This window comes from Thunnus albacares, chromosome 2 (genome assembly GCF_914725855.1).
Source record: "Thunnus albacares chromosome 2, fThuAlb1.1, whole genome shotgun sequence".
NCBI classification, from domain to species: domain Eukaryota; kingdom Metazoa; phylum Chordata; class Actinopteri; order Scombriformes; family Scombridae; genus Thunnus; species Thunnus albacares.
Window position 1 is genome coordinate 12,469,435 of NC_058107.1, and position 22,256 is coordinate 12,491,690.

At 62.4% G+C, this 22,256-nt stretch overlaps 1 protein-coding gene across 1 annotated transcript in view; it reads right to left on the reverse strand.

The window, feature by feature from the left end:
* Positions 1–3,886: 3,886 nt before the first annotated feature.
* The window catches only part of LOC122969757 (streptococcal hemagglutinin-like), a gene marked incomplete at its 3' end in the record, with an annotated part of 40,246 nt that continues 21,876 nt past the window's right edge, over positions 3,887–22,256 (reverse strand). The window contains exons 2-15 of the mRNA XM_044335728.1: positions 18,458–18,505; positions 17,696–17,968; positions 17,168–17,527; positions 17,070–17,093; positions 16,645–16,995; positions 13,980–14,210; positions 13,896–13,919; positions 13,536–13,811; positions 13,452–13,475; positions 12,677–12,700; positions 11,626–12,018; positions 9,388–9,418; positions 8,085–8,551; positions 3,887–3,916 (exon numbers count right to left, since the gene is read on the reverse strand). Coding sequence (XP_044191663.1) covers positions 3,887–3,916; positions 8,085–8,551; positions 9,388–9,418; positions 11,626–12,018; positions 12,677–12,700; positions 13,452–13,475; positions 13,536–13,811; positions 13,896–13,919; positions 13,980–14,210; positions 16,645–16,995; positions 17,070–17,093; positions 17,168–17,527; positions 17,696–17,968; positions 18,458–18,505 — 2,556 coding nt within the window. The remainder of the gene's footprint in view (positions 3,917–8,084; positions 8,552–9,387; positions 9,419–11,625; positions 12,019–12,676; positions 12,701–13,451; positions 13,476–13,535; positions 13,812–13,895; positions 13,920–13,979; positions 14,211–16,644; positions 16,996–17,069; positions 17,094–17,167; positions 17,528–17,695; positions 17,969–18,457; positions 18,506–22,256) is intronic.

Here is a 22,256-nt window from a genome sequence, read left to right on the forward strand (position 1 = left end):
CACAGAAGAAGAGGATGTTGCAGCAGACTCGGTTGGCGACGCCACAGAAGAAGAGGATGCTGCAGCAGACTTGGTTGGCGACGCCACAGAAGAAATGGATGCTGCTGCACAGAAGAAGAGGATGCTGCTGCAGACTCGGGCGGCGACGCCACAGAAGAAGAGCATGCTGCTGCAGACTCGGGCGGCGACGCCACAGAAGAAGAGGATGTTACAGCAGACTCGGGCGGCGACGCCACAGAAGAAGAGGATGCTGCTGCAGACTCGGGCGGCGACGCCACAGGGGATGCTGCAGACTCGGGTGTCGACGCCACAGAAGAAGAGGATGCTGCAGCAGACTCGGTTGGCGACGTCACAGAAGAAGAGGATGCTGCAGCAGACTTGGTTGGCGACGCCACAGACGAAGAGGATGCTGCTGCAGACTCTCCACAGGGGATGCTGCAGACTCGGGCGGTGACGCCACAGGGGATGCAGCAGACTCGGGCGGCGACGCCACAGAAGAAGAGGATGCTGCTGCAGACTCGCCACAGGGGATGCTGCAGACTCGGGCGGCGACGCCACAGAAGAAGAGGATGCTGCTGCAGACTCGGACGTACACGCCACAGAAGAAGAGGATGCTGCTGCAGACTCGCCACAGGGGATGCTGCAGACTCGGGCGGCGACGCCACAGAAGAAGAGGATGCTGCTGCAGACTCGGGCGTAGATGCCACAGAAGAAGAGGATGCTGCTGCAGACTCGGGCGGCGACGCCACAGCAGAAGAGGATACTGCTGCAGACTCGGGCGGCGACGCCACAGCAGAAGAGGATACTGCTGCAGACTCGGGCGGCGACGCCACAGAAGAAGAGGATGCTGCTGCAGATTCGGGTGGCGACGCCACAGAAGAAGAGGATGCTGCTGCAGACTCGGGAGGCGACGCCACAGAAGAAGAGGATGCTGCTGCACACTCGGGCGGCAATGCCACAGAAGAAGAGGATGCTGCAGCAGACTCGGTTGGCGACGTCACAGAAGAAGAGGATGCTGCAGCAGACTTGGTTGGCGACGCCACAGACGAAAAGGATGCTGCTGCAGACTCTCCACAGGGGATGCTGCAGACTCGGGCGGCGACGCCACAGAAGAAGAGGATGCTGCTGCAGACTCGGGCGGCGACGCCACAGAAGAAGAGGATGCTGCTGCAGACTCGGGCGGCGACGCCACAGAAGAAGAGGATGCTGCTGCAGACTCGGGCGGCGATGCCACAGAAGAAGATGCTGCTGCAGACTCGGGCGGCGACGCCACAGGGGATGCAGCTGCAGACTCGGGCGGCGACGCCACAGAAGGAGAGGATGCTGCTGCAGACTCGGGCGGCAACGCCACAGAAGAAGAGGATGCTGCTGCACACTCGGGAGGCGACGCCACAGAAGAAGAGGATGCTGCTGCACACTCGGGCGGCGATGCCACAGAAGAAGAGGATGCTGCAGCAGACTCGGTTGGCGACGTCACAGAAGAAGAGGATGCTGCAGCAGACTTGGTTGGCGACGCCACAGACGAAAAGGATGCTGCTGCAGACTCTCCACAGGGGATGCTGCAGACTCGGGCGGTGACGCCACAGGGGATGCAGCAGACTCGGGCGGCGACGCCACAGGGGATGCTGCAGACTCGGGCGGCGACGCCACAGAAGAAGAGGATGCTGCTGCAGACTCGGGCGGCGACGCCACAGAAGAAGAGGATGCTGCTGCAGACTTGGGCGTACACGCCACAGAAGAAGAGGATGCTGCTGCACAGAAGAAGAGGATGCTGCTGCAGACTCGGGCGGCGACGCCACAGAAGAAGAGGATGCTGCAGCAGACTCGGTTGGCGACGCCACAGAAGAAGAGGATGCTGCAGCAGACTTGGTTGGCGACGCCACAGAAGAAATGGATGCTGCTGCACAGAAGAAGAGGATGCTGCTGCAGACTCGGGCGGCGACGCCACAGAAGAAGAGGATGCTGCTGCAGACTCGGGCGGCGACGCCACAGAAGAAGAGGATGCTGCAGCAGACTTGGTTGGCGACGCCACAGACGAAAAGGATGCTGCTGCAGACTCGCCACAGGGGATGCTGCAGACTCGGGCGGCGACGCCACAGGGGATGCTGCAGACTCGGGCGGCGACGCCACAGAAGAAGAGGATGCTGCTGCAGACTCGGGCGGCGACGCCACAGAAGAAGAGGATGCTGCTGCAGACTCGGGCGTACACGCCACAGAAGAAGAGGATGCTGCTGCACAGAAGAAGAGGATGCTGCTGCAGACTCGGGCGGCGACGCCACAGAAGAAGAGGATGCTGCAGCAGACTCGGTTGGCGACGCCACAGAAGAAGAGGATGCTGCAGCAGACTTGGTTGGCGACGCCACAGAAGAAATGGATGCTGCTGCACAGAAGAAGAGGATGCTGCTGCAGACTCGGGCGGCGACGCCACAGAAGAAGAGGATGCTGCTGCAGACTCGGGCGGCGACGCCACAGAAGAAGAGGATGTTGCAGCAGACTCGGTTGGCGACGCCACAGAAGAAATGGATGCTGCTGCACAGAAGAAGAGGATGCTGCTGCAGACTCGGGCGGCGACACCACAGAAGAAGAGGATGCTGCAGCAGACTTGGTTGGCGACGCCACAGAAGAAATGGATGCTGCTGCACAGAAGAAGAGGATGCTGCTGCAGACTCGGGCGGCGACGCCACAGAAGAAGAGGATGCTGCTGCAGACTCGGGCGGCGACGCCACAGAAGAAGAGGATGTTACAGCAGACCCGGGCGGCGATGCCACAGAAGAAGAGGATGCTGCTGCAGACTCGGGCGGCGACGCCACAGAAGAAGAGGATGCTGCTGCAGACTCGGGCGTACACGCCACAGAAGAAGAGGATGCTGCTGCACAGAAGAAGAGGATGCTGCTGCAGACTCGGGCGGCGACGCCACAGAAGAAGAGGATGCTGCTGCAGACTCGGTTGGCGACGCCACAGAAGAAGAGGATGCTGCAGCAGACTTGGTTGGCGACGCCACAGAAGAAATGGATGCTGCTGCACAGAAGAAGAGGATGCTGCTGCAGACTCTGGCGGCGACGCCACAGAAGAAGAGGATGCTGCTGCAGACTCTGGCGGCGACGCCACAGAAGAAGAGGATGCTGCTGCAGACTCGGGCGGCGACGCCACAGAAGAAGAGGATGCTGCTGCAGACTCTGGCGGCGACGCCACAGAAGAAGTGGATGCTTCTGCAGACTCGGGCGGCAGAGCCACAGAAGAAGAGGATGCTGCTGCAGACTCGGGCGGCGACGCCACAGGGGATGCTGCAGACTCGGGCGGCGACGCCACAGAAGAAGAGGATGCTGCTGCAGACTCGGGCGTAGATGCCACAGAAGAAGAGGATGCTGCTGCAGACTCGGTTGGCGACGCCACAGAAGAAGAGGATGCTGCAGCAGACTTGGTTGGCGACGCCACAGAAGAAATGGATGCTGCTGCACAGAAGAAGAGGATGCTGCTGCAGACTCGGGCGGCGACGCCACAGAAGAAGAGGATGCTGCTGTAGACTCGGGCGGAGACGCCACAGAAGAAGAGGATGTTGCAGCAGACTCGGTTGGCGACGCCACAGAAGAAGAGGATGCTGCAGCAGACTTGGTTGGCGACGCCACAGAAGAAATGGATGCTGCTGCACAGAAGAAGAGGATGCTGCTGCAGACTCGGGCGGCGACGCCACAGAAGAAGAGGATGTTACAGCAGACTCGGGCGGCGACGCCACAGAAGAAGAGGATGCTGCTGCAGACTCGGGCGGCGACGCCACAGGGGATGCTGCAGACTCGGGTGTCGACGCCACAGAAGAAGAGGATGCTGCAGCAGACTCGGTTGGCGACGTCACAGAAGAAGAGGATGCTGCAGCAGACTTGGTTGGCGACGCCACAGACGAAGAGGATGCTGCTGCAGACTCTCCACAGGGGATGCTGCAGACTCGGGCGGTGACGCCACAGGGGATGCAGCAGACTCGGGCGGCGACGCCACAGAAGAAGAGGATGCTGCTGCAGACTCGCCACAGGGGATGCTGCAGACTCGGGCGGCGACGCCACAGAAGAAGAGGATGCTGCTGCACACTCGGGCGTACACGCCACAGAAGAAGAGGATGCTGCTGCAGACTCGACACAGGGGATGCTGCAGACTCGGGCGGCGACGCCACAGAAGAAGAGGATGCTGCTGCAGACTCGGGCGTAGATGCCACAGAAGAAGAGGATGCTGCTGCAGACTCGGGCGGCGACGCCACAGCAGAAGAGGATACTGCTGCAGACTCGGGCGGCGACGCCACAGAAGAAGAGGATACTGCTGCAGACTCGGGCAGCGACGCCACAGAAGAAGAGGATGCTGCTGCAGATTCGGGTGGCGACGCCACAGAAGAAGAGGATGCTGCTGCAGACTCGGGAGGCGACGCCACAGAAGAAGAGGATGCTGCTGCACACTCGGGCGGCGATGCCACAGAAGAAGAGGATGCTGCAGCAGACTCGGTTGGCGACGTTACAGAAGAAGAGGATGCTGCTGCAGACTCTCCACAGGGGACGCTGCAGACTCGGGCGGCGACGCCACAGAAGAAGAGGATGCTGCTGCAGACTCGGGCGGCGACGCCACAGAAGAAGAGGATGCTGCTGCAGACTCGGGCGGCGACGCCACAGAAGAAGAGGATGTTGCAGCAGACTCGGTTGGCGACGCCACAGAAGAAGAGGATGCTGCAGCAGACTTGGTTGGCGACGCCACAGAAGAAATGGATGCTGCTGCGCAGAAGAAGAGGATGCTGCTGCAGACTCGGGCAGCGACGCCACAGAAGAAGAGGATGCTGCTGCAGACTCGGGCGGCGTCGCCACAGAAGAAGAGGATGTTGCAGCAGACTCGGTTGGCGACGCCACAGAAGAAGAGGATGCTGCAGCAGACTTGGTTGGCGACGCCACAGAAGAAATGGATGCTGCTGCGCAGAAGAAGAGGATGCTGCTGCAGACTCGGGCGGCGACGCCACAGAAGAAGAGGATGCTGCTGCAGACTCGGGCGGCGACGCCACAGAAGAAGAGGATGTTACAGCAGACTCGGGCGGCAGAGCCACAGAAGAAGAGGATGCTGCTGCAGACTCGGGCGGCGACGCCACAGGGGATGCTGCAGACTCGGGCGGTGACGCCACAGAAGAAGAGGATGCTGCTGCAGACTCGGGCGGCGACGCCACAGAAGAAGAGGATGCTGCTGCAGACTCGGGCGGCGACGCCACAGAAGAAGAGGATGCTGCTGCAGACTCGGGCGGCGACGCCACAGAAGAAGAGGATGTTACAGCAGACTCGGGCGGCAGAGCCACAGAAGAAGAGGATGCTGCTGCAGACTCGGGCGGCGACGCCACAGGGGATGCTGCAGACTCGGGCGGCGACGCCACAGAAAAAGAGGATGCTGCTGCAGACTCGGGCGTAGATGCCACAGAAGAAGAGGATGCTGCTGCAGACTCGGGTGGCGACGCCACAGAAGAAGAGGATACTGCTGCAGACTCGGGCAGCGACGCCACAGGGGATGCTGCAGACTCGGGTGGCGACGCCACAGAAGAAGAGGATACTGCTGCAGACTCGGGCGGCGACGCCACAGGGGATGCTGCAGACTCGGGTGGCGACGCCACAGAAGAAGAGGATGCTGCTGCAGACTCGGGCGGTGACGCCACAGAAGAAGAGGATGCTGCTGCAGACTCGGGCGGCGACGCCACAGAAGAAGAGGATGCTGCTGCAGACTCGGGCGGCGACGCCACAGAAGAAGAGGATGTTGCTGCAAACTCGGGCGGCGACGCCACGGGATGCTTCAGACTCGGGCGGTGACGCCACAGGGGATGCTGCAGACTCGGGCGGCGATGCCACAGGGGATGCTGCAAACTCGGGGGGCGACGCCACAGAAGAAGAGGATGCTGCTGCAGACTCTGGCGGCGACGCCACAGAAGAAGAGGATGCTGCTGCAGACTCGGGCGGCGACGCCACAGAAGAAGAGGATGCTGCTGCAGACTCGGGCGGCGACGCCACAGAAGAAGAGGATGCTGCTGCAGACTCTGGCGGCGACGCCACAGAAGAAGTGGATGCTTCTGCAGACTCGGGCGGCAGAGCCACAGAAGAAGAGGATGCTGCTGCAGACTCGGGCGGCGACGCCACAGGGGATGCTGCAGACTCGGGCGGCGACGCCACAGAAGAAGAGGATGCTGCTGCAGACTCGGGCGTAGATGCCACAGAAGAAGAGGATGCTGCTGCAGACTCGGGCGGCGACGCCACAGAAGAAGAGGATACTGCTGCAGACTCGGGCAGCGACGCCACAGAAGAAGAGGATGCTGCAGCAGACTCGGTTGGCGATGTCACAGAAGAAGAGGATGCTGCAGCAGACTTGGTTGGCGACGCCACAGAAGAAGAGGATGCTGCTGCAGACTCGGGCGTACATACCACAGAAGAAGAGGATGCTGCTGCAGACTCGGGCGGCGACGCCACAGAAGAAGAGGATGCTGCTGCAGACTCGGGCGTAGATGCCACAGAAGAAGAGGATGCTGCTGCAGACTCGGGTGGCGACGCCACAGAAGAAGAGGATACTGCTGCAGACTCGGGCAGCGACGCCACAGAAGAAGAGGATACTGCTGCAGACTCGGGCAGCGACGCCACAGGGGATGCTGCAGACTCGGGTGGCGACGCCACAGAAGAAGAGGATACTGCTGCAGACTCAGGCAGCGACGCCACAGAAGAAGAGGATACTGCTGCAGACTCGGGCAGCGACGCCACAGGGGATGCTGCAGACTCGGGTGGCGACGCCACAGAAGAAGAGGATGCTGCTGCAGACTCGGGCGGTGACGCCACAGAAGAAGAGGATGCTGCTGCAGACTCGGGCGGCGACGCCACAGAAGAAGAGGATGTTGCTGCAAACTCGGGCGGCGACGCCACAGGGGATGCTTCAGACTCGGGCGGTGACGCCACAGGGGATGCTGCAGACTCGGGCGGCGATGCCACAGGGGATGCTGCAGGCTCGGGGGGCGACGCCACAGAAGAAGAGGATGCTGCTGCAGACTCTGGCGGCGACGCCACAGAAGAAGAGGATGCTGCTGCAGACTCGGGCGGCGACGCCACAGAAGAAGAGGATGCTGCTGCAGACTCTGGCGGCGACGCCACAGAAGAAGAGGATGCTGCTGCAGACTCGGGCGGCAGAGCCACAGAAGAAGAGGATGCTGCTGCAGACTCGGGCGGCGACGCCACAGGGGATGCTGCAGACTCGGGCGGCGACGCCACAGAAGAAGAGGATGCTGCTGCAGACTCGGGCGTAGATGCCACAGAAGAAGAGGATGCTGCTGCAGACTCGGGCAGCGACGCCACAGAAGAAGAGGATGCTGCAGCAGACTCGGTTGGCGATGTCACAGAAGAAGAGGATGCTGCTGCAGACTTGGTTGGCGACGCCACAGACGAAGAGGATGCTGCTGCAGACTCGGGCGTACATACCACAGAAGAAGAGGATGCTGCTGCAGACTCGGGCGGCGACGCCACAGAAGAAGAGGATGCTGCTGCAGACTCGGGCGGCGACGCCACAGAAGAAGAGGATGCTGCTGCAGACTCGGGCGGCGACACCACAGAAGAAGATGCTGCTGCAGACTCGGGCAGCGACGCCACAGGGGATGCTGCAGACTCAGGCGGCGACACCACAGAAGAAGATGCTGCTGCAGACTCGGGCGGCGACGCCACAGGGGATGCTGCAGACTCGGGCGGCGACGCCACAGAAGAAGAGGATGCTGCTGCAGACTCGGGCAGCGACGCCACAGGGGATGCTACAGACTCGGGTGGCGACGCCATAGAAGAAGAGGATGCTGCTGCAGACTCGGGCAGCGACGCCACAGGGGATGCTACAGACTCGGGTGGCGACGCCACAGAAGAAGAGGATGCTGCTGCAGACTCGGGCGGCGACGCCACAGAAGAAGAGGATGCTGCTGCAGACTCTGGCGGCGACGCCACAGAAGAAGAGGATGCTGCTGCAGACTCGGGCGGCGACGCCACAGGGGATGCTGCAGACTCGGGCGGCGACGCCACAGAAGAAGAGGATGCTGCTGCAGACTCGGGCGTAGATGCCACAGAAGAAGAGGATGCTGCTGCAGACTCGGGCGGCGACGCCACAGAAGAAGAGGATACTGCTGCAGACTCGGGCAGCGACGCCACAGAAGAAGAGGATGCTGCAGCAGACTCGGTTGGCGATGTCACAGAAGAAGAGGATGCTGCTGCAGACTTGGTTGGCGACGCCACAGACGAAGAGGATGCTGCTGCAGACTCGGGCGTACATACCACAGAAGAAGAGGATGCTGCTGCAGACTCGGGCGGCGACGCCACAGAAGAAGAGGATGCTGCTGCAGACTCGGGCGGCGACGCCACAGAAGAAGAGGATGCTGCTGCAGACTCGGGCGGCGACGCCACAGAAGAAGATGCTGCTGCAGACTCGGGCGGCGATGCCACAGGGGATGCTGCTGCAGACTCGGGTGGCGATGCCACAGAAGAAGAGGATGCTGCTGCAGACTCGGGCGGCGATGCCACAGAAGAAGAGGATGCTGCAGCAGACTTGGTTGGCGACGCCACAGACGAAGAGGATGCTGCTGCAGACTCTCCACAGGGGATGCTGCAGACTCGGGCGGTGACGCCACAGGGGATGCAGCAGACTCGGGCGGCGACGCCACAGAAGAAGAGGATGCTGCTGCAGACTTGCCACAGGGGATGCTGCAGACTCGGGCGGCGACGCCACAGAAAAAGAGGATGCTGCTGCAGACTCGGGCGGCGACGCCACAGAAGAAGAGGATGCTGCTGCAGACTCGGGCGTACACGCCACAGAAGAAGAGGATGCTGCTGCAGACTTGGTTGGCGACGCCACAGACGAAGACGATGCTGCTGCAGACTCGGGCGTACACGCCACAGAAGAAGAGGATGCTGCTACGACTCGCCACAGGGGATGCTGCAGACTCGGGCGGCGACGCCACAGAAGAAGAGGATGCTGCTGCAGACTCGGGCGGCGACGCCACAGAAGAAGAGGATGCTGCTTCAGACTCGGGCGGCGACGCCACAGAAGAAGAGGATGCTGCTGCAGACTCGGGCGGCGACGCCACAGAAGAAGAGGATGCTGCTGCAGACTCGGGCGGCGACGCCACAGAAGAGGAGGATGCTGCTGCAGACTCGGGCGGCGACGCCACAGAAGAAGAGGATGCTGCAGCAGACTCGGTTGGCGACGCCACAGAAGAAGAGGATGCTGCAGCAGACTCGGTTGGCGACGCCACAGACGAAGAGGATGCAGCAGCACACTCGGTTGGCGACGCCACAGACGAAGAGGATGCTGCTGCAGACTCGGGCGGCGACGCCACAGAAGAAGAGGATGCTGCTGCAGACTCGGGCGTACACGCCACAGAAGAAGAGGATGCTGCTGCAGACTCGGGCGGTGACGCCACAGAAGACGAGGATGCTGCTGCAGACTCGCCACAGGAGATGCTGCAGACTCGGGCGGCGACGCCACAGGGGATGCTTCAGACTCGGGCGGCGACGCCACAGAAGAAGAGGATGCTGCTGCACAGAAGAAGAGGATGCTGCTGCAGACTCGGGCGGCGACGCCACAGAAGAAGAGGATGCTGCTGCAGACTCGGGCGGCGACGCCACAGAAGAAGAGGATGTTGCAGCAGACTCGGTTGGTGACGCCACAGAAGAAGAGGATGCTGCAGCACAGAAGAAGAGGATGCTGCTGCAGACTCGGGCGGCGACGCCACAGAAGAGGATGCTGCTGCAGACTCGGGCGGCGACGCCACAGAAGAAGAGGATGTTACAGCAGACTCGGGCGGCAGAGCCACAGAAGAAGAGGATGTTACAGCAGACTCGGGCGGCAGAGCCACAGAAGAAGAGGATGCTGCTGCAGACTCGGGCGGCGACGCCACAGAAGAAGAGGATGCTGCTGCAGACTCGGGCGGCGACGCCACAGAAGAAGAGGATGCTGCTGCAGACTCGGGCGGCGACGCCACAGAAGAAGAGGATGTTACAGCAGACTCGGGCGGCGGAGCCACAGAAGAAGAGGATGCTGCTGCAGACTCGGGCGGCGACGCCACAGGGGATGCTGCAGACTCGGGCGGCGACGCCACAGAAGAAGAGGATGCTGCTGCAGACTCGGGCAGCGACGCCACAGGGGATGCTACAGACTCTGGTGGCGACGCCACAGAAGAAGAGGATGCTGCTGCAGACTCGGGCAGCGACGCCACAGGGGATGCTTCAGACTCGGGCGGTGACGCCACAGGGGATGCTGCAGACTCGGGCGGCGATGCCACAGGGGATGCTGCAGACTCGGGGGGCGACGCCACAGAAGAAGAGGATGCTGCTGCAGACTCTGGCGGCGACGCCACAGAAGAAGAGGATGCTGCTGCAGACTCTGGCGGCGACGCCACAGAAGAAGAGGATGCTGCTGCAGACTCGGGCGGCGACGCCACAGAAGAAGAGGATGCTGCTGCAGACTCTGGCGGCGACGCCACAGAAGAAGAGGATGCTGCTGCAGACTCGGGCAGCAGAGCCACAGAAGAAGAGGATGCTGCTGCAGACTCGGGCGGCGACGCCACAGGGGATGCTGCAGACTCGGGCGGCGACGCCACAGAAGAGGATGCTGCTGCAGACTCGGGCGTAGATGCCACAGAAGAAGAGGATGCTGCTGCAGACTCGGGCGGCGACGCCACAGAAGAAGAGGATACTGCTGCAGACTCGGGCAGCGACGCCAAAGAAGAAGAGGATGCTGCAGCAGACTCGGGCAGCAACGCCACAGAAGAAGAGGATGCTGCAGCAGACTCGGTTGGCGACGTCACAGAAGAAGAGGATGCTGCTGCAGACTCGGGCGTACACGCCACAGAAGAAGAGGATGCTGCTGCACAGAAGAAGAGGATGCTGCTGCAGACTCGGGCGTAGATGCCACAGAAGAAGAGGATGCTGCTGCAGAATCGGGCGGCGACGCCACAGAAGAAGAGGATACTGCTGCAGACTCGGGTGTGGACGCCACAGAAGAAGAGGATGCTGCTGCAGACTCGGGCGGCGACGCCACAGAAGAAGAGGATGCTGCTGCAGACTCGGGTGGCGACGCCACAGAAGAAGAGGATGCTGCTGCAGACTCGGGTGGCGACGCCACAGAAGAAGAGGATGCTGCTGCAGACTCGGGTGTAGATGCCACAGAAGAAGAGGATGCTGCTGCAGAATCGGGCGGCGACACCACAGAAGAAGAGGATACTGCTGCAGACTCGGGTGTGGACGCCACAGAAGAAGAGGATGCTGCTGCAGACTCGGGCGGCGACGCCACAGAAGAAGAGGATGCTGCTGCAGACTCGGGCGGCGACGCCACAGAAGAAGAGGATGCTGCTGCAGACTCGGGCGGCGACGCCACGGAAGAAGAGGATGCTGCTGCAGACTCGGGCGGCGACGCCACAGAAGAAGAGGATGTTGCTGCAGACTCGGGCGGCGACGCCACAGGGGATGCTTCAGACTCGGGCGGCGACGCCACAGGGGATGCTTCAGACTCGGGCGGCGACGCCACAGACGAAGAGGATGCTCCTGCAGACTCGGGCGTACACACCACAGAAGAAGAGAATGCTGCTGCAGACTCGAGCGGCGACGCCACAGAAGAAGAGGATGCTGCTGCAGACTCGGGCGGCGACGCCACAGAAGAAGAGGATGCTGCAGCAGACTCGGTTGGCGACGTCACAGAAGAAGAGGATGCTGCAGCAGACTTGGTTGGCGACGCCACAGGAGAAGAGGATGCTGCTGCAGACTCGGGCGGCGACGCCACAGAAGAAGAAGATGCTGCTGCAGACTCGGGCGGCGACGCCACAGAAGAAGAGGATGCTGCTGCAGACTCGGGCGGCGATGCCACAGAAGAAGATGCTGCTGCAGACTCGGGCGGCGATGCCACAGGGGATGCTGCTGCAGACTCGGGCGGCGACGCCACAGAAGAGGAGGATGCTGCTGCAGACTCGGGCGGCGATGCCACAGAAGAAGAGGATGCTGCAGCAGACTTGGTTGGCGACGCCACAGACGAAGAGGATGCTGCTGCAGACTCTCCACAGGGGATGCTGCAGACTCGGGCGGTGACGCCACAGGGGATGCAGCAGACTCGGGCGGCGACGCCACAGAAGAAGAGGATGCTGCTGCAGACTTGCCACAGGGGATGCTGCAGACTCGGGCGGCGACGCCACAGGGGATGCTTCAGACTCGGGCGGCGACGCCACAGAAGAAGAGGATGCTGCTGCAGAATCGGGCGGCGACGCCACAGAAGAAGAGGATACTGCTGCAGACTCGGGTGTGGACGCCACAGAAGAAGAGGATGCTGCTGCAGACTCGGGCGGCGACGCCACAGAAGAAGAGGATGCTGCTGCAGACTCGGGTGGCGACGCCACAGAAGAAGAGGATGCTGCTGCAGACTCGGGCGTAGATGCCACAGAAGAAGAGGATGCTGCTGCAGAATCGGGCGGCAACACCACAGAAGAAGAGGATACTGCTGCAGACTCGGGCGGCGACGCCACAGAAGAAGAGGATGTTGCTCCAGACTCGGGCGGCGACGCCACAGGGGATGCTTCAGACTCGGGCGGCGACGCCACAGGGGATGCTTCAGACTCGGGCGGCGACGCCACAGACGAAGAGGATGCTCCTGCAGACTCGGGCGTACACACCACAGAAGAAGAGAATGCTGCTGCAGACTCGAGCGGCGACGCCACAGAAGAAGAGGATGCTGCTGCAGACTCGGGCGGCGACGCCACAGAAGAAGAGGATGCTGCAGCAGACTCGGTTGGCGACGTCACAGAAGAAGAGGATGCTGCAGCAGACTTGGTTGGCGACGCCACAGGAGAAGAGGATGCTGCTGCAGACTCGAGCGGCGACGCCACAGAAGAAGAAGATGCTGCTGCAGACTCGGGCGGCGACGCCACAGAAGAAGAGGATGCTGCTGCAGACTCGGGCGGCGATGCCACAGAAGAAGATGCTGCTGCAGACTCGGGCGGCGATGCCACAGGGGATGCTGCTGCAGACTCGGGCGGCGACGCCACAGAAGAGGAGGATGCTGCTGCAGACTCGGGCGGCGATGCCACAGAAGAAGAGGATGCTGCAGCAGACTTGGTTGGCGACGCCACAGACGAAGAGGATGCTGCTGCAGACTCTCCACAGGGGATGCTGCAGACTCGGGCGGTGACGCCACAGGGGATGCAGCAGACTCGGGCGGCGACGCCACAGAAGAAGAGGATGCTGCTGCAGACTTGCCACAGGGGATGCTGCAGACTCGGGCGGCGACGCCACAGGGGATGCTTCAGACTCGGGCGGCGACGCCACAGAAGAAGAGGATGCTGCTGCAGAATCGGGCGGCGACGCCACAGAAGAAGAGGATACTGCTGCAGACTCGGGTGTGGACGCCACAGAAGAAGAGGATGCTGCTGCAGACTCGGGCGGCGACGCCACAGAAGAAGAGGATGCTGCTGCAGACTCGGGCGTAGATGCCACAGAAGAAGAGGATACTGCTGCAGACTCGGGTGTGGACGCCACAGAAGAAGAGGATGCTGCTGCAGACTCGGGTGGCGACGCCACAGAAGAAGAGGATGCTGCTGCAGACTCGGGCGTAGATGCCACAGAAGAAGAGGATGCTGCTGCAGAATCGGGCGGCGACACCACAGAAGAAGAGGATACTGCTGCAGACTCGGGTGTGGACGCCACAGAAGAAGAGGATGCTGCTGCAGACTCGGGCGGCGACGCCACAGAAGAAGAGGATGCTGCTGCAGACTCGGGCGGCGACGCCACAGAAGAAGAGGATGTTGCTGCAGACTCGGGCGGCGACGCCACAGGGGATGCTTCAGACTCGGGCGGCGACGCCACAGGGGATGCTGCAGACTCGGGCGGCGACGCCACAGAAGAAGAGGATGCTGCTGCAGACTCGGGCGGCGACGCCACAGACGAAGAGGATGCTCCTGCAGACTCGAGCGGCGACGCCACAGAAGAAGAGGATGCTGCTGCAGACTTGGGCGGCGACGCCACAGACGAAGAGGATGCTGCTGCAGACTCGGGCGGCGACGCCACAGAAGAAGAGGATGCTGCTGCAGACTCGGGCGGCGATGCCACAGAAGAAGATGCTGCTGCAGACTCGGGCGGCGACGCCACAGAAGAAGAGGATGCTGCTGCAGACTTGGTTGGCGACGCCACAGACGAAGAGGATGCTGCTGCAGACTCTCCACAGGGGATGCTGCAGACTCGGGCGGTGACGCCATAGGGGATGCAGCAGACTCGGGCGGCGACGCCACAGAAGAAGAGGATGCTGCTTCAGACTAGCCACAGGGGATGCTGCAGACTCGGGCGGCGACGCCACAGGGGATGCTGCAGACTCGGGCGGCGACGCCACAGAAGAAGAGGATGCTGCTGCAGACTCGGGCGGCGACGCCACAGAAGAAGAGGATGCTGCTGCAGACTCGGGCGTACACGCCACAGAAGAAGAGGATGCTGCTGCAGACTCGGGCGGCGACGCCACAGAAGAAGAGGATGCTGCTGCAGACTCGGGCGTACACGCCACAGAAGAAGAGGATGCTGCTGCAGACTCGCCACAGGGGATGCTGCAGACTCGGGCTGCGACGCCACAGAAGAAGAGGATGCTGCTGCTGACTCGGGCGGCGATGCCACAGAAGAAGAGGATGCTGCAACAGACTCGGTTGGCGACGTCACAGAAGAAGAGGATGCTGCAGCAGACTCGGTTGGCGACGCCACAGACGAAGAGGATGCTGCTGCAGACTCTCCACAGGGGATGCTGCAGACTCGGGCGGTGACGCCACAGGGGATGCAGCAGACTCGGGCGGCGACGCCACAGAAGAAGAGGATGCTAGCCACAGAGGATGCTGCAGACTCGGGCGGCGACGCCACAGGGGATGCTGCAGACTCGGGCGGCGATGCCACAGAAGAAGAGGATGCTGCTGCAGACTCGGGCGGCGACGCCACAGAAAAAGAGGATGCTGCTGCAGACTCGGGCGTACACGCCACAGAAGAAGAGAATGCTGCTGCAGACTCGCCACAGGGGATGCTGCAGACTCGGGCTGCGACGCCACAGAAGAAGAGGATGCTGCTGCAGACTCGGGCGGCGACGCCACAGAAGAGGAGGATGCTGCTGCAGACTCGGGCGGCGACGCCACAGAAGAAGAGGATGCTGCTGCAGACTCGCCACAGGGGATGCTGCAGACTCGGGGGGCGACGCCACAGGGGATGCTGCAGACTCGGGCGGCGATGCCACAGAAGAAGAGGATGCTGCAGCAGACTCGGTTGGTGACGTCACAGAAGAAGAGGATGCTGCAGCAGACTCGGTTGGCGACGCCACAGACGAAGAGGATGCTGCTGCAGACTCTCCACAGGGGATGCTGCAGACTCGGGCGGTGACGCCACAGGGGATGCAGCAGACTCGGGCGGCGACGCCACAGAAGAAGAGGATGCTGCTGCAGACTAGCCACAGGGGATGCTGCAGACTCGGGCGGCGACGCCACAGGGGATGCTGCAGACTCGGGCGGCGATGCCACAGAAGAAGAGGATGCTGCTGCAGACTCGGGCGGCGACGCCACAGAAAAAGAGGATGCTGCTGCAGACTCGGGCGTACACGCCACAGAAGAAGAGGATGCTGCTGCAGACTCGCCACAGGGGATGCTGCAGACTCGGGCTGCGACGCCACAGAAGAAGAGGATGCTGCTGCAGACTCGGGCGGCGACGCCACAGAAGAGGAGGATGCTGCTGCAGACTCGGGCGGCGACGCCACAGAAGAAGAGGATGCTGCTGCAGACTCGCCACAGGGGATGCTGCAGACTCGGGGGGCGACGCCACAGGGGATGCTGCAGACTCGGGCGGCGATGCCACAGAAGAAGAGGATGCTGCAGCAGACTCGGTTGGCGACGTCACAGAAGAAGAGGATGCTGCTGCAGACTCGGGCGGCGACGCCACAGAAGAAGAGGATGCTGCAGCAGACTCGGTTGGCGACGTCACAGAAGAAGAGGATGCTGCAGCAGACTTGGTTGGCGACGCCACAGGAGAAGAGGATGCTGCTGCAGACTCGGGCGGCGACGCCACAGAAGAAGAGGATGCTGCTGCAGACTCGGGCGGCGACGCCACAGAAGAAGAGGATGCTGCTGCAGACTCGGGCGGCGATGCCACAGAAGAAGATGCTGCTGCAGACTCGGGCGGCGATGCCACAGGGGATGCTGCTGCAGACTCGGGCGGCGACGCCACAGAAGAGGAGGATGCTGCTGCAGACTCGGGCGGCGATGCCACAGAAGAAGAGGATGCTGCAGCAGACTTGGTTGGCGACGCCACAGACGAAGAGGATGCTGCTGCAGACTCTCCACAGGGGATGCTGCAGACTCGGGCGGTGACGCCACAGGGGATGCAGCAGACTCGGGCGGCGACGCCACAGAAGAAGAGGATGCTGCTGCAGACTTGCCACAGGGGATGCTGCAGACTCGGGCGGCGACGCCACAGGGGATGCTTCAGACTCGGGCGGCGACGCCACAGAAGAAGAGGATGCTCCTGCAGACTCGGGCGTACACACCACAGAAGAAGAGAATGCTGCTGCAGACTCGAGCGGCGACGCCACAGAAGAAGAGGATGCTGCTGCAGACTCGGGCGGCGACGCCACAGAAGAAGAGGATGCTGCAGGAGACTCGGTTGGCGACGTCACAGAAGAAGAGGATGCTGCAGCAGACTTGGTTGGCGACGCCACAGAAGAAGAGGATGCTGCTGCAGACTCGGGCGGCGACGCCACAGAAGAAGAGGATGCTGCTGCAGACTCGGGCGGCGATGCCACAGAAGAAGATGCTGCTGCAGACTCGGGCGGCGATGCCACAGGGGATGCTGCTGCAGACTCGGGCGGCGACGCCACAGAAGAGGAGGATGCTGCTGCAGACTCGGGCGGCGATGCCACAGAAGAAGAGGATGCTGCAGCAGACTTGGTTGGCGACGCCACAGACGAAGAGGATGCTGCTGCAGACTCTCCACAGGGGATGCTGCAGACTCGGGCGGTGACGCCACAGGGGATGCAGCAGACTCGGGCGGCGACGCCACAGAAGAAGAGGATGCTGCTGCAGACTTGCCACAGGGGATGCTGCAGACTCGGGCGGCGACGCCACAGGGGATGCTTCAGACTCGGGCGGCGACGCCACAGAAGAAGAGGATGCTGCTGCAGAATCGGGCGGCGACGCCACAGAAGAAGAGGATACTGCTGCAGACTCGGGTGTGGACGCCACAGAAGAAGAGGATGCTGCTGCAGACTCGGGCGGCGACGCCACAGAAGAAGAGGATGCTGCTGCAGACTCGGGTGGCGACGCCACAGAAGAAGAGGATGCTGCTGCAGACTCGGGCGTAGATGCCACAGAAGAAGAGGATGCTGCTGCAGAATCGGGCGGCGACACAACAGAAGAAGAGGATACTGCTGCAGACTCGGGTGTGGACGCCACAGAAGAAGAGGATGCTGCTGCAGACTCGGGCGGCGACGCCACAGAAGAAGAGGATGCTGCTGCAGACTCGGGCGGCGACGCCACAGAAGAAGAGGATGTTGCTGCAGACTCGGGCGGCGACGCCACAGGGGATGCTTCAGACTCGGGCGGCGACGCCACAGGGGATGCTGCAGACTCGGGCGGCGACGCCACAGAAGAAGAGGATGCTGCTGCAGACTCGGGCGGCGACGCCACAGACGAAGAGGATGCTCCTGCAGACTCGAGCGGCGACGCCACAGAAGAAGAGGATGCTGCTGCAGACTCGGGCGGCGACGCCACAGACGAAGAGGATGCTGCTGCAGACTCGGGCGGCGACGCCACAGAAGAAGAGGATGCTGCTGCAGACTCGGGCGGCGATGCCACAGAAGAAGATGCTGCTGCAGACTCGGGCGGCGACGCCACAGAAGAAGAGGATGCTGCTGCAGACTTGGTTGGCGACGCCACAGACGAAGAGGATGCTGCTGCAGACTCTCCACAGGGGATGCTGCAGACTCGGGCGGTGACGCCATAGGGGATGCAGCAGACTCGGGCGGCGACGCCACAGAAGAAGAGGATGCTGCTTCAGACTAGCCACAGGGGATGCTGCAGACTCGGGCGGCGACGCCACAGGGGATGCTGCAGACTCGGGCGGCGACGCCACAGAAGAAGAGGATGCTGCTGCAGACTCGGGCGGCGACGCCACAGAAGAAGAGGATGCTGCTGCAGACTCGGGCGTACACGCCACAGAAGAAGAGGATGCTGCTACAGACTCGGGCGGCGACGACACAGAAGAAGAGGATGCTGCTGCAGACTCGGGCGTACACGCCACAGAAGAAGAGGATGCTGCTGCAGACTCGCCACAGGGGATGCTGCAGACTCAGGCTGCGACGCCACAGAAGAAGAGGATGCTGCTGCAGACTCGGGCGGCGATGCCACAGAAGAAGAGGATGCTGCAGCAGACTCGGTTGGCGACGTCACAGAAGAAGAGGATGCTGCAGCAGACTCGGTTGGCGACGCCACAGACGAAGAGGATGCTGCTGCAGACTCTCCACAGGGGATGCTGCAGACTCGGGCGGTGACGCCACAGGGGATGCAGCAGACTCGGGCGGCGACGCCACAGAAGAAGAGGATGCTAGCCACAGAGGATGCTGCAGACTCGGGCGGCGACGCCACAGGGGATGCTGCAGACTCGGGCGGCGATGCCACAGAAGAAGAGGATGCTGCTGCAGACTCGGGCGGCGACGCCACAGAAAAAGAGGATGCTGCTGCAGACTCGGGCGTACACGCCACAGAAGAAGAGGATGCTGCTGCAGACTCGCCACAGGGGATGCTGCAGACTCGGGCTGCGACGCCACAGAAGAAGAGGATGCTGCTGCAGACTCGGGCGGCGACGCCACAGAAGAAGAGGATGCTGCTGCAGACTCGCCACAGGGGATGCTGCAGACTCGGGGGGCGACGCCACAGGGGATGCTGCAGACTCGGGCGGCGATGCCACAGAAGAAGAGGATGCTGCAGCAGACTCGGTTGGCGACGTCACAGAAGAAGAGGATGCTGCAGCAGACTCGGTTGGCGACGCCACAGACGAAGAGGATGCTGCTGCAGACTCTCCACAGGGGATGCTGCAGACTCGGGCGGTGACGCCACAGGGGATGCAGCAGACTCGGGCGGCGACGCCACAGAAGAAGAGGATGCTGCTGCAGACTAGCCACAGGGGATGCTGCAGACTCGGGCGGCGACGCCACAGGGGATGCTGCAGACTCGGGCGGCGATGCCACAGAAGAAGAGGATGCTGCTGCAGACTCGGGCGGCGACGCCACAGAAAAAGAGGATGCTGCTGCAGACTCGGGCGTACACGCCACAGAAGAAGAGGATGCTGCTGCAGACTCGCCACAGGGGATGCTGCAGACTCGGGCTGCGACGCCACAGAAGAAGAGGATGCTGCTGCAGACTCGGGCGGCGACGCCACAGAAGAGGAGGATGCTGCTGCAGACTCGGGCGGAGACGCCACAGAAGAAGAGGATGCTGCTGCAGACTCGCCACAGGGGATGCTGCAGACTCGGGGGGCGACGCCACAGGGGATGCTGCAGACTCGGGCGGCGATGCCACAGAAGAAGAGGATGCTGCAGCAGACTCGGTTGGCGACGTCACAGAAGAAGAGGATGCTGCAGCAGACTCGGTTGGCGACGCCACAGACGAAGAGGATGCTGCTGCAGACTCTCCACAGGGGATGCTGCAGACTCGGGCGGTGACGCCACAGGGGATGCAGCAGACTCGGGCGGCGACGCCACAGAAGAAGAGGATGCTGCTGCAGACTAGCCACAGGGGATGCTGCAGACTCGGGCGGCGACGCCACAGGGGATGCTGCAGACTCGGGCGGCGACGCCACAGAAGAAGAGGATGCTGCTGCAGACTCGGGCGGCGACGCCACAGAAAAAGAGGATGCTGCTGCAGACTCGGGCGTACACGCCACAGAAGAAGAGGATGCTGCTGCAGACTCGGGCGGCAACGCCACAGAAGAAGAGGATGCTGCTGCAAACTCGGGCGGCGATGCCACAGAAGAAGAGGATGCTGCAGCAGACTCGGTTGGCGACGCCACGGAAGAAATGGATGCTTCTGCACAGAAGAAGAGGATGCTGCTGCACAGAAGAAGAGGATGCTGCTGCAGACTCTGGCGGCGACGCCACAGAAGAAGAGGATGCTGCAGCAGACTCGGTTGGCGACGCCACAGACGAAGAGGATGCTGCTGCAGACTCTCCACAGGGGATGCTGCAGACTCGGGCGGTGACGCCACAGGGGATGCAGCAGACTCGGGCGGCGACGCCACAGAAGAAGAGGATGCTGCTGCAGACTAGCCACAGGGGATGCTGCAGACTCGGGCGGCGACGCCACAGGGGATGCTGCAGACTCGGGCGGCGACGCCACAGAAGAAGAGGATGCTGCTGCAGACTCGGGCGGCGACGCCACAGAAAAAGAGGATGCTGCTGCAGACTCGGGCGTACACGCCACAGAAGAAGAGGATGCTGCTGCAGACTCGGGCGGCGACGCCACAGAAGAAGAGGATGCTGCTGCAGACTCGGGCGGCGACGCCACAGAAAAAGAGGATGCTGCTGCAGACTCGGGCGTACACGCCACAGAAGAAGAGGATGCTGCTGCAGACTCACCACAGGGGATGCTGCAGACTCGGGCGGCGACGCCACAGAAGAAGAGGATGCTGCTGCAGACTCGGGCGGCGACGCCACAGAAGAAGAGGATGCTGCTGCAGACTCGGGCGTACACGCCACAGAAGAAGAGGATGCTGCTGCAGACTCGGGCGGCGACGCCACAGAAGAAGAGGATGCTGCTGCAGACTCGGGCGTACACGCCACAGAAGAAGAGGATGCTGCTGCAGACTCGCCACAGGGGATGCTGCAGACTCGGGCTGCGACGCCACAGAAGAAGAGGATGCTGCTGCAGACTCGGGCGGCGATGCCACAGAAGAAGAGGATGCTGCAGCAGACTCGGTTGGCGACGTCACAGAAGAAGAGGATGCTGCAGCAGACTCGGTTGGCGACGCCACAGACGAAGAGGATGCTGCTGCAGACTCTCCACAGGGGATGCTGCAGACTCGGGCGGTGACGCCACAGGGGATGCAGCAGACTCGGGCGGCGACGCCACAGAAGAAGAGGATGCTAGCCACAGAGGATGCTGCAGACTCGGGCGGCGACGCCACAGGGGATGCTGCAGACTCGGGCAGCGATGCCACAGAAGAAGAGGATGCTGCTGCAGACTCGGGCGGCCACAGAAGAAGAGGATGCTGCTGCAGACTAGCCACAGGGGATGCTGCAGACTCGGGCGGCGACGCCACAGGGGATGCTGCAGACTCGGGCGGCGACGCCACAGAAGAAGAGGATGCTGCTGCAGACTCGGGCGGCGACGCCACAGAAAAAGAGGATGCTGCTGCAGACTCGGGTGTACACGCCACAGAAGAAGAGGATGCTGCTGCAGACTCGGGCGGCGACGCCACAGAAGAAGAGGATGCTGCTGCAGACTCGGGCGGCGACGCCACAGAAGAGGAGGATGCTGCTGCAGAATCGGGCGGCGACGCCACAGAAGAAGAGGATGCTGCTGCAGACTCACCACAGGGGATGCTGCAGACTCGGGCGGCGACGCCACAGAAGAGGATGCTGCTGCAGACTCGGGCGGCGACGCCACAGAAGAAGAGGATGCTGCTGCAGACTCGGGCGTACACGCCACAGAAGAAGAGGATGCTGCTGCACAGAAGAAGAGGATGCTGCTGCAGACTCGGGCGGCGACGCCACAGAAGAAGAGGATGCTGCTGCAGACTCGGGCGGCGATGCCACAGAAGAAGAGGATGCTGCAGCAGACTCGGTTGGCGACGTCACAGAAGAAGAGGATGCTGCAGCAGACTCGGTTGGCGACGCCACAGACGAAGAGGATGCTGCTGCAGACTCTCCACAGGGGATGCTGCAGACTCGGGCGGTGACGCCACAGGGGATGCAGCAGACTCGGGCGGCGACGCCACAGAAGAAGAGGATGCTAGCCACAGAGGATGCTGCAGACTCGGGCGGCGACGCCACAGGGGATGCTGCAGACTCGGGCGGCGATGCCACAGAAGAAGAGGATGCTGCTGCAGACTCGGGCGGCGACGCCACAGAAAAAGAGGATGCTGCTGCAGACTCGGGCGTACACGCCACAGAAGAAGAGGATGCTGCTGCAGACTCGCCACAGGGGATGCTGCAGACTCGGGCTGCGACGCCACAGAAGAAGTGGATGCTGC